Source organism: Penaeus chinensis, chromosome 9 (assembly GCF_019202785.1).
Source record: "Penaeus chinensis breed Huanghai No. 1 chromosome 9, ASM1920278v2, whole genome shotgun sequence".
Taxonomy (NCBI): domain Eukaryota; kingdom Metazoa; phylum Arthropoda; class Malacostraca; order Decapoda; family Penaeidae; genus Penaeus; species Penaeus chinensis.
Genome location: NC_061827.1, coordinates 30,260,130 through 30,272,629, shown reverse-complemented (window position 1 = coordinate 30,272,629; position 12,500 = coordinate 30,260,130). Strand labels below are relative to the sequence as shown.

At 37.1% G+C, this 12,500-nt stretch overlaps 2 protein-coding genes across 2 annotated transcripts in view; one reads left to right on the top strand and one right to left on the bottom strand.

Annotated features, from left to right (window-relative positions):
- The window catches only part of LOC125029047 (zinc finger protein 236-like), a 13,938-nt gene extending 7,225 nt beyond the window's left edge, over nt 1–6,713 (top strand). Inside the window, exons 3-4 of the mRNA XM_047618784.1 lie at nt 1–2,482; nt 5,152–6,713. The exon at nt 1–2,482 is cut by the window's left edge and continues 1,484 nt beyond it. Coding sequence (XP_047474740.1) covers nt 1–2,482; nt 5,152–5,964 — 3,295 coding nt within the window. The 3' untranslated portion in view covers nt 5,965–6,713. The remainder of the gene's footprint in view (nt 2,483–5,151) is intronic.
- A 509-nt stretch (nt 6,714–7,222) lies between these two features.
- The window catches only part of LOC125029048 (UV excision repair protein RAD23 homolog B-like), a gene marked incomplete at its 5' end in the record, with an annotated part of 12,668 nt that continues 7,390 nt past the window's right edge, over nt 7,223–12,500 (bottom strand). The window contains 4 exon segments of the mRNA XM_047618785.1: nt 7,223–9,544; nt 10,288–10,403; nt 11,173–11,300; nt 11,439–11,499. Of these exon segments, the coding sequence (XP_047474741.1) occupies nt 9,434–9,544; nt 10,288–10,403; nt 11,173–11,300; nt 11,439–11,499 (416 nt within the window).

Sequence of the window (12,500 nt, the reverse complement as noted above, 5' to 3'; positions counted from 1 at the left end):
CATTCCTAATGGCCCTCAGAATATCATTGATGGCACAACAACAACTGTAGCGACTCACCCTCCTGCTTCTACTGCTTTATCTGCGGCACCATTACCCCAGCATCAGCAAGTAACATACACAGAACTCCAGCAACCACAAACACAACAAAACCAAGATACTGTAGGTGTTCAAGAGGTGACACAAACAGAGTATCATCAAACTCCTCAGTATCACACTAACTATCCGCAACCAATCCATCATTATGAAGAAAGCCATCACCAAGACCCACTAGACCAAATAAGCCATCATCAACAACATCATCAAACATCTCATCACCCGCAGCTTCATCAATCACATTCTCACCAGGAAGATGGTAAGATAAGTTCTGAACCTCAGGTATTTGCGATACCAGGCATTCAGCAAGAGCAACAAGAACAACAGCAGCAACAACAACAACAGCAACAACAACAACAACAGCAACAACAACAACAGCAACAACAACAACAGCAACAACAACAGCAACAGCAGCAGCAGCAGCAGCAGCAGCAGCAGCAGCAGCAACAGCAGCAACAGCAGCAACAACACCCACAGCAGCATCAACAACAGCAGCAGCAGCAACCACAACAACAAGACCAGCAGCAGCAAGAATCGCAACATCACCAAGAACATCAGCAACAGCAGCATCACCAGCATCACCACCACCACCAAGAGCCACAACAACTGCAGCCACAACCGGATCAACATCAAGACTTATCAGAACCTCAGGCTGATCCTCAAGTGACTTTCCAGTACAGTTTAACAGTGAATAATCCAGCTACTGGGGATATCCAGATCCAGAGTGAAGCATTTCCGGCCAACCCTCCTGACACGCCCCCTATCAAGAAGAGGCGTCTCGCTAAAACTCACCAGGAGCCTCATGAAGCTCGGATATATACTTGCACTTCCTGCCCAAAACAATTTACTAGAATAAATCACTTGATTATTCACCAGCGAAGGCATACAGGAGAAAAACCATACCAGTGTGGTGTGTGTCTACAGGCATTTACACACAAAAATAGTCTTACAATTCATATGAGAGGTCATACTGGGGAGAGACCATATAAATGTGCAACTTGTGGGTCATCATTCACCCAGAAGAGCAATTTGCGTGTACATAATCGAACACATACTGGTGAAAAACCATTCAAATGTGACATGTGCGAAGTTTCATTCAGTCAGGGTAGTCATTTGACGGCTCACAAAAGAATTCATAATAATGAACGGCCATACGCATGTGACAGCTGCCAACAAATGTTTACACAGCGTAGTGCTCTGAAACGGCACATAATGACACATACAGGTGACAAACCACACAAATGTGATGAGTGTAGTGCCAAATTTTCACAGAAAGATGATTTAAGAAGACACTTAAAGGTTCATACTGGAGAAAAGCCAATCATGTGCTCATACAAGCATTGCAATATGAGTTTCACAGATAGAACAGGTCTGACAAGACACATAAAATCAGTACATTGTGACAAACCAGAGTTACCAGGAGATGGAAAGAAAAAGAAAAGAAAGAAATCAGGCTCAAAATCATCCCCATGCCCAAGTAATAGTCCAAAATCTGTGAAAGGAGGAAAAGTTAAGTCTTCAACTGTAGAACCAACTAGGACAAGTAGACGTCTGCGAGAAGCAGCAGAAAAGAAAAAGGTGAAACCAGAGCATCCTGATTTTATTATGGGTGATTTTATAGATGTGGATGAAGCAATTAGTGATGCAAAACCAGCAGCTCAGCAGAAATCACCAAAGAAGATAGCTGATAAGTCTCAGGAAACTAAACAAACTGAAAAGGCAAGAATGGAGTCTTGGTGCTTTTGTGAAGTACCTCATGGCCCAGATGAACCTCATAATCATGCTGGAGTTGAAACTAAAACTATGAATGAATTAACTGCCAATATTGTTAATAATGATAAGGGATGTACATCGAAGATAAATGAGAATGATACTAACACAGATCTAGTTGCAAGTGCTCATGCCACTGGTGCAACTTCCCTACTTCAATTGTCAATGGAACATGTAGCTCATGGTTCAATTCCTCCTAGTACTATTAGTGAGGGCCTGCAAGAAGCCACTGGTGCTGTGACCATTGATGCTTCATCTTTAGTAGTTCCTCAGATGGAAGGAGGACCACAAAATGTAGTTGGGTCCACCAGTCAACCAGGAGTTGCTTCAGTCACGCAAGCTTCTTCGTCAATTGGGCAGAGTGTAATGGGTGGCCATGTGGTTACTGCTTTAAGCCAGCAAGGTGCCCAAGGAAGTGGGCGATTAGTCAGTCAGCCGATGATTAGTGGGCAAGTTGTCACTGCTGGTCAACTGGTTGGCACTAGTCAGTTGATGACACCGGAGGGTACAATCTACATTGAGGCCAGTGAAATGTTAAGCAATGGAGCAGTTGTGATAAACCCTGGCCAAGGCACCTATATCAGCTATGATCAGATTACAATCGGAGCAGATGGTCAGGTAAGAATAATGTAGATATTGTTTGTAACAAGAATCATAATCTTACTGAGTATACAACCATAAGCATTTTAACATCCCATTTTCCCAGTGTGCAGAGTTTGGAAAAGTCCTTTGCTTGTTCTCCTCCATTTCCTTTAGTCCTGAGCATCATTGGAGCAAAGGCTGTCTGGCCTTCATGGCCTTCCTCTTATGTCTAGCTATGTCTATCAACTAGAATCCAATGGCTGTACTGGAACTGTTTCCATCTCTCCAGCTAATTGCCCTGTCTATGACAAAGTTTGGTCAGACTGTGAAAACAACTAATTTGCCTGCCTCATTGACTATGTTACAATGTCAGTACAGTGCTACACTATTCCTAGAGATCACCAAATGTTTTACACCAAAATTGTCAAAATTACATGACCTTCCCCATGAAGTTTGTATTGACCATATCAACCCCTCCCCTGTCAATGTCAGAAATGTTGGCCTTTTGACCACCCTGCCCAGGGTGTTGCTCTATAGTCCACTGCCCTCTATGTGCCAAAACTGGCCATGATCATTCATACTGCCCTGCATAATCACACAAGTGTGCCTGTTATGGTGGCTCCCAAAATGTATTTTTAGGGACTGCTCTACCTACAAGTTTGAGTCTGAAGTAGCAGTCCTTTGATTCAAACTTGGCCTCACTTTATGCAAAGTTAGGCAGCAAATATGCTGACATTGTTTTTCTCTTGCTCCCTACTCCAGTGCTATCCTTTGCTTCTCCCTTTCCCCTTCCCCCAATATGTTTCTACATCTCCCACAGTATCTCTTCCTCTATGTTCCCACTTATACCCCCTCCCTCTCCCAGTCAATTTAAAAAAAAATTTTTTGCTGTTCTAAACCTAGACACTCCAGTCTCTACCACTTCCCCAGTGCCTTCCACTCCTCTTTCTCACTCTACCCATCGCATCAGACAGTCTAAACGTTCCACCTCATCTTCTACTGTATCCTCTCCTACACCTACCTCTTCTCCTTCTTAGATGTCTATCTCCTCTTTCCCAATCATGACCCCCCCTCCAACAAAAACAAAAAAAATGCTCTCTCTTGTCCATCCTCTCAACCTCCTATTCCCTCTACATTCAAAGTGACTGCTGACTTCCATCCTCCTCCTAATGGTCCCCTTACACCCTTTCCTCCTCATGACACCCCATCCCCCCTGCTCCATTTACACCAACCCTCCTTCCTTCCTCGTTATCCATTCTGCTCACTCATGGATACACATGCAACTCCCTTTTGCCACAACCATGACCTTCTGTGGATCCTCCCCCACCTGACATTCCACATGAAACTCCTCTCTGATCCATTGTCTCATTCCCCAATTCATCCCCTTTTGCTTTTCCATTTTTACCCTTATTACTCATTGTTTGCTTTATACTCTTCTACACTGAAATTCTCAGACCTGTATCTTCTATTGGATCTGTTTGTCCTTAACCACCTTCCCCCTCTTACTAATCCTTGCTGTGCCCCATTTTCTCATTAACTTTATCCTTTTCAATACCATACTATCCTAAACTGCTATATGTCATGAAATATAGTACATATAATCCTTTAACCCTTTTTAACTATTTATCCTTCTCACTACTTTACTTTTTTATAGTGCTATTTGACCTTTGATGTCTATCACATTTATTTGCGTTTAACCATTAACATATGCCTAGTTCTGCCTCATCCTCTTGCTCTCCTGTCTTCCTCCATCATTTGCCCTTCCCTCTGTTTCACAGGTTCACATCATCACAGTGTGTCACATTCAAGCAAATCTATTCTTTTAACATTAACATTCGTGTCACTTCCTTTTTCCTGCCATCAAATCACTGTCAACTGTTTTGTTTTATTAAATCATTTAAAAATGGATGCTTTAGAGACAGTCACTAAGGAGTGAATTACTTTATCATGCATGTTTACCCTATTCCTTGACTTTTTGGGAAAATAGTTTTTATTACTATTGTTATTGTTATTGATGTTGTTGTTGTAAATGTTATCATCATCCATTATTAGTATTATATTGCTATTGCTGTAATTACATCATAAACAATAATAATACTAATAAAAAAAAATCCTTCTAGAACTTCAGGGAATTGGGTAAATAGGTGAAGTCAGGTATGCCTATTATTTGAGAAAAAACTCATTGGACAGTGTATGCAAATAGGGATTTAGTCAAAGTAGTCATGGAGAAAAACTCACATCATATTCAGCAGATAAATTTATAATCCTATTAGTGTGATTTTGATTTTTTTTTCTTTCTTTCTTTGAATACATTAAGAAACCATTAGTGTAATATATACAGCATTTTAGGCTTTCATTTGAAATCTTCATGATTCTTTGTAAGGGTTTATATGAAACTCTAAATATTGCCTTTTTTTTTTTTTTTTTTTTTTTTCTTCTAACTGTGTTTGTGTGTGTATGCATATGTTGATATGTAGCACTCTCATGGTTAAAATAATGATTACTAGTGAATATGGATATTCATTTTTTGGATAAGAATTAATTTCTTGCAGCATTCTATAAAACAGTAAGATGATGTTTGCTCATCAGTTTTATCTTGCCATTCTTTTTACTCTTAAGGATGATCTTATGGTTACTAGATTAAGGATTACTATTACTTCCATCTTTTAAAAGTAAAATTAAAAACAAAATCCAATTTGTTTCAGGTTCTAAGTGTTCCGGTAGGTGGCTCCACAGGAGAAACACTAATGATCCAACCTGCTGCAGGCTCTGATGTCACTTCAGGCACAGGCACTATTACCTACACGACAACACAGCTAACAGAGCCTAATGCTGCCCAACCTATCCAGTACACAACTCTAAGTAATGATGTTATTAATCTCTTGTCACATGTGGACTCAAGCAAAGAAAGTACCAGTTCAGATCTGACAACAGAAAAGGCAGTAACCGTTGTTGCCAAACCCTTAGATTGCTCGGTATGTGCTAAGTCCTTTGCACAAAAGCGTACCTTATGGTCTCATATGTTGGAAGCTCATCCAGATTTACATTGTTGTTCAGAATGTTGTGCAGCATTTACCTCACCTGAATATCTTAATCAGCATAAGGTCCAACACCAGAAACTGCATGTGTGTTCAAGATGTGGAATGGCTTTCACAAACAAATCATCACTAAACAGACATAGACAGCAGATGCATACAGGAGCTGCTGCTGCAGTAGAAGATAAAGTGTTTGGTTGTGGATCATGTGATGCCAGGTTCCACCAACAATGTGACTTACGAAGACATGTGCTAGGACACACTGGTGAAAAGCCTTACAGATGCAAACACTGTGATGCTGGATTCACCAGAACATCAAGCCTTAATAAACATATGAGAATCCATACTGGAGAGAAGCCTTATACATGTGAAGTGTGTGACCAGTCCTTCTCTTATAGGTATCAGTTTAACAGACATAAGATCACCCACAGACAGGATGACCAAAGAAGTAACTTTTCTGTTTCATATGAATTTCAGGAGTAATTTATTGTATATGAAATACTGTGCATCAGCAAGAATTAGCTCAGTTAATTGTTGAATTGCTGATACTTAATAGGTAACCAAAGGAGTAAGAGTATTATGGGGATTTACATATACCAAACAGTAATTAGGATTAATGAAAATTATATGAGTGGGAATCCCTTATATTCATTCAGAATTAGGAAGATCATGTCCTTGACCAGTCATGCATCCAGTCTGAAAATGCATCTTCAGATATGCCATTTATCAGTAGAGGTACCACTGGTACTGTGGCCCACCATAGGGTAGAGAGAACTATCATTACCATCAGATTATTTTATTCATCTTTTCATTTTATCACCTTGTGCAATTTGTATGCGACACTTTCTTTTGCCTGGATTTTTGTTCATTTTAGGAAGTAACTATTGTGTGCCCATTTCAAATTCAGATTATGTAGCCATACTGTGAAGTAGATGCAAGCAATTTATGTTTCATAGAGATTATTTTTAGTGTATTTTGTTTACTGTATTACCAATATTTTATTGATCTATTCTCTTGTATATTATTTGTAATGAAAATTGTATATTGTACAAACTATTAACTGTAAATGTAAAATGTTAATATAGTGAAGAGTATTAACCAAATGTAAGGTTACTTGAAGTAGTAACTAATGAGAGTAGGCTGTATTTAAAGATGGTTTTCCTTTTTATAAAGACATCACTAGATAGTGTATGGATAATCTTTGTGCATAAACAAATTAAAATGAAAGTCAGCTGAAAGTTTTATTTTATCCTTTATAGTGTTGTCATATAGGATTTATGCAGTGGCATGGATTGGAGATTCATATCCACTCATTACCTTCTTTGAAAGTAGGTAAACTAGTGACTTATTTAGCTTGATGTTAACTCAGGCTATTGTAATTCAGTTGGATGTGGTACTTTAGCAGTCAGTTATTGATAGTTGCTGTAAGTAACTCTTTAAGGATATTATATAATTTGCTAAACCATTCACCAACTAAACATACTGACAAACAATGCATATAATTATTATATATATTACTTGCTCAGGGGATATTAATATATGGATTTTTTTTTTTTTTTTTTGTCATTCATTACTTGAATGACAAACCCAACATCCCAAATAAAACAAGAACAAAGTAAAGGAACATTAATGATGATATAATTACATATGGCTAAATACTGAAATTTATTAATTAAACAAACAGGTAAGGTAGTTTTACGACTACTATGAGAAAAATTTGGAAAAAAGTGAAACCATGGACTAAACTTCCATTTTTTTTACTCTGATTAGATGCATGTTTGATTGTAAATAAAGAAAAGTACATATTTTATCTGAAATTAAGACTTACATTGTTCTTTTCCCATTATATGGTAATTACTTGTTATGATACTGGGCTGACAAAAAAAAATATCTGGGAGGAGCAGCAGTACAAACAAACTGGAGAGAAAAATGTTAAACATTCGAACTAGAACCCAATGGCGTATTACAGAATACATAATCGATTATAAAATGTTACAGCATTCTGATGCACTATTTATTAATATATATATGTATTATTCAACATAATGGCCAAAAGTTCATACTGGAATACTGCTATTATTGTACATGATTATTTGTCTTTTATTATCACCAGTACTATAAATCTCATAAAAAGGAAATAAACAAAAACTATAGATTCTATACAACTATCACTTTCAGTTGTGATTCATATGATTCACCTGTTGATCTTAATAGGGAGGAAGACGGAAGAATGGAGTGTGTGTTAAATTCAAGAAACTGAAAATTAAGCAAAGAAAGAAAAAGAAAAAGAAAAAAAATGCATCTATTTCCAATTAAAATCATAATTCACAATAAAGGTTAAAGAAACGATAACTTAACCTGCTGGTTGTATTCCTCTTCACAAGAAATATTAACAAATATTTTTACAAAATGCTTCCCTATTAAAGTAAGGCCTAGGGAGAGCACGAGTGGCAACTTATTCTATCTGGGTGATATTAATGCTTCTGGCATTTAGCACACCAATGGCAGAACTCATGAGCAGCTGAGGTAATGAGTAGAGAGCGCCAGAAGCTCGGACAGAATACATAGAGGAAACCCATAATTTGTTCAAGTTAAAATTATTTTGCTGGTAAATTTCTTACACACCTTAGTCTTTGTTTTGAATGGATATCCTTTCTCTTTAGAGTCATTATCATTATCATTACCCTGCAAGCCATCAAACCTGCTGTTTTATGACATTAATCACAATGTACTTACCCTCAACATTTTTTTTTCTAACCTCATCTAGATATCTGCAGGTGCTCAGAGAAATAACTTTTTGTATGTGTTCTGAATCTTCAAGAAAGTTTTAAGAGCAAATGTTGCACTGCATGCCTCAAGCAACATTCCATGCATAAAGGACAGATGTGGGGGAGGGGGGGAAACTAGCTCTAACAGAAACTTAATAATGAACATGAATTCTCAGTTTCACTCATAAGTGTGCTGCTAATGTGCTGTAAAAGCTTCAGACAGGACAAGAATACTTTATTAGGAAACTGCTGGCAGTTTTTAAGAAAAACTGCTCTCCATAAAATCTTACCAACATAAGCAAAAAATATAGCAGTCCCACATTTAATAACTTATTTCCAATTTAAAAGATGAAACTTTCAAGAAACTTTTATACAAATATCAAATGACAGCAAAACATTATGAAAATTGAGCAAGTAATACTATACAAATCTTGTTTCTCACAGAGAAGCCTTTTGCTGCAATTTTCTTTACTCAGAGGGCAAGCCAGCTGCTACGCCATACATGTGTGTAAAGCAAAAGATAGAATACATAGTTATATGATGTCACTGCCTTCACAAACCTGAGTCTTGTATTTGTCTGATCTTTTCTATGTCATAATGGATATCACCTATGAAGACTATGATGTATGGCTGAAATTACCTCACAAGATGCAACTTAAATCCTTTTCTTTCAAAAATTATGAAGGTTAATCCAGACTAAAAAGTCATAAATGGGGAACACAAACAGTAGAAAATATTGTTTGATGGAATCCCTGTAAATAGTTCAGATAAAACTTTCCCACTATCACTGGACAGTGCACTACCAGCTGATACCAGTGTCATGTCAATAGCATAGGACAAGGTAATTAAAACTCAAATTCTTTTTACCTCTTAATAGTAACATATTGAATCTGCATGAAAGCGATCTCACACACATTATATACACAAAGGAGTGGCAGCATAGGTGTTTGAAGCATACAACCACATAACAGTTAGTGCTGGTCAGTTACCTGCACCAAACACAGGGTCTCCTAACATGTATGAACTCAGGTTTTGATATATGAAAATCTGTAATTGACTTTCTTTGGACAATTTCGAGATAACAAGCCACTGGAAATCAGCCCATAGCTTAGCTGTGCACTTAACAAGAGATTTCATATTCTAAATTAACTTATAATTTGTTAAAGAGAGGGTACAAGTATAACCTAATCCCAAGTCTGACTGAAGAGAAACTCTGCAGCGAGGTTCTCATTCTTCTCACAGGCAAAGTAAGCTTGGATTACCACATCTTCAGGAAAATTACCTAGAGCTTTCAGCTGAAAAGGAAAAATAATATGATTAGCCCATATTCTTCATAAATTATAGTTTCAATTATTGAAAAAGCATATTTCCAAGAAAAGTACAAACTATTTGTGTTTCCAGTTATAAATTCTCAGTTATCACACAAACACTAGCTGTAAAGGCATACAACTTCTATAACCTATTACTTGTCTGATGATAATTTGAAATTAAATGCATTACGCAAAAAAAGGTTTAGCAGCTTCATATTCTCAAAGTTCACTACAAGAATGACTTAAATCAATATAGACAAATTACAGGAATTAGAGACCTAACAGACTGTACCTAACAGCCAAATTTTCTAAACATTCTGCTTTGTGGAATCTCTCTCTCTCTTCTTTGTATGATTTGGGATGTGTGAAATTCATGTTTTGTTGGTATTGTTCTTTGAAGACACAGATTGTGTGTGCAACTGAAGGTTCACTTTGTGCACTAATAAACATATACCTGTTTTGAATAAACATTTTATAGTTCCAATTACAAAGGGCTGAGATGGGGTCCCGTACCTCTGACAATTTTAAGAACCACTGACCTAATATCAACCTTACACATAAATATAAGGGGGGGAGATAAGGAAACTGGATTGAATTTCCTGTTGCTTGTTAGAATTTGAAGCAAATGGATATAGACAACCTAAAGTGCCTGAGACCTGTGCCAGTAGTAGATAGGGAAACTACTGCTGAATATCCTACAAGCAACAAAGGATGCAATTTATATTTACCCTTTCGATGGCATCTCTATCCTGAGGGGAAACAAGGATTGCATTTTGTCCAGGAGCAGCTCGGCCACCACTGCCATCACCACCTTGATTACCACTACCACCACCTGTGCTACCACCTGAAATGAAAGTAAGTGGACTTATGTATAGATTAATCTCAGTTGCATCATATGATAAGAATATTGTGTTTAAAACAATTTGGATTAAAATGTATTACTTCATGTTATGTAACTATTTTAGATAAATAGGCATATCTTGAGCTCTTCACACTATATTGCATATATTAATGGGTGTAATATCATAAAAACATCCAGGAGTTTTTATGACCTGGCTAGTGATGAATCAGTAGTCCCTAACTTGAAAAGCTATATCACAAATAATATTCTATTGATGTAAACCAGTTATACAAAACTATGGGATATCTTAATTTCAATGAGAATAATATACATCATATTTTTACAAACAGATCACAAAAATAGTGAAAAAGGAGAATGAGACAAATATAAGAAAAACATGAAAATATGTAGATGAGTATTAACATCACCATGGTTAGGGTTAAGGTTATGTGTGAATGTATGAAGAAAAGGGAATATGGAATAGGAAGATAAATATAACAAGGAGAAGGATAATAGGAAATAAACACAAACAAGATATGAATAAAAACGAAGAAAGAGAGAATAAAAAAAGTAAGTCAAATTAAACCAAAGTACGCTGATAAGTGCATTTTGGAGTGTTTGTTTGAAGACCATTTACAAGCTGTCAAGATACTATAATCCATCTGTTATCCAAAAAACATTCATAATTCAGTGCCTAAGAACCACATCAAAGGAAAAACAAATGAACAACATTCACCAAAAGATCTAGTGCTTTCAAAAGAGATTTGCATACCTCCAGAACTTCCACCTTCATTCAGCATACGCACAAAGGCCTCCTGGTTTTGCTGGATCACCTGAAGTAGCTGCGGATTTGTTTGGCCAATTTGCTGGATGAATGCATCCAGCAATGAAGGATTGGACCTGGAAAATTATGTGTACTTATACATATTTCATTGGAAAAATCTAGATTCTTTGTGTTGGGGCTTCTTCTTTCCGCTTATGACCACTTTATTTACTTCAGACACAACACATTTCTCACCATCCCAAAATGTAACTTACCTAATCATTTGTCGCATCTGCTCAAATTGAGGCTGCGATCGAAGGAAGTTTAAAGGATCCTCTGTAAAGTATAACATGGCAGAATCAGTACTGAATTAACACAGACTTCTTCCCATCCACTAAATCTGCTTTTGCTCTTTTACACACATACCTGCCTGAAACCATAGGCTCATCTTCAAAACAAAAAAAGCTTTCAATATCGATATACTCGATATAAAACTTTTTAATGTTGCCATTAGTTCGATTTACACGTAACATTTTGTTGCCCTTACCCTTGTATATTGACACAAGAAAATCAATTTACGCAGTGCATTCAAAATAACATGGGGGAGAATTGTGTATATGCTCACTCACTAATTCCACTTTCGCCTCTTTTCTTCTCTCTCCTCTCTCAAAATGGTAGTAAAATGGCATCTCAAAATGGTAGTGAAATGGCTTCAAGGCTACATAAATATGCAACCTAACCTACTCTGCTGGATAACAGAATGGACAATGCAAAAGTAGTAGTAAAATACTGCTCTTTGGCATAGTGAACAAGTTTAATTGGTTTCATATCCAATGTTATACAGTTGATGGCAAGAACTGAAATGCATTTTACGGTATCATGCTCCTCAATCTAATTGTCATATTTTTTTTGATTGTTCAGGTCTCGATCATTTTATCATTAATACCTTGTGTCTGATGACCATCCAGACATTTCCACGGCTCAATCTTGTTAGTGTGCTAGATGCCAGATCAGTCTCGGAAGACTTCCAACTTTAAGTCAGAATACTGGGTTCTTGCTCCAGGTGGTGCTCTCTTGAAATTATAAAAATTCCATCTTTTCCCTTAAAGCCTTCAGACCAGCTTCATTTTCTGGATTTCAAATGAATCCTGAGGACCCTTTTTGGGTATATCATGGTCAAAGGGGTACTATAATTGTGTGTGCACCTGGTTAGCAGGTGACATCATGCACACTTAGTAGCCCAAGCAAAACTTTCATCTCCCCACATCAAAGGTACTACCCTAATACTGCAAGGACACACTGCCAGGTGATAACCTGGCTGCAGCTATGCATGTCAT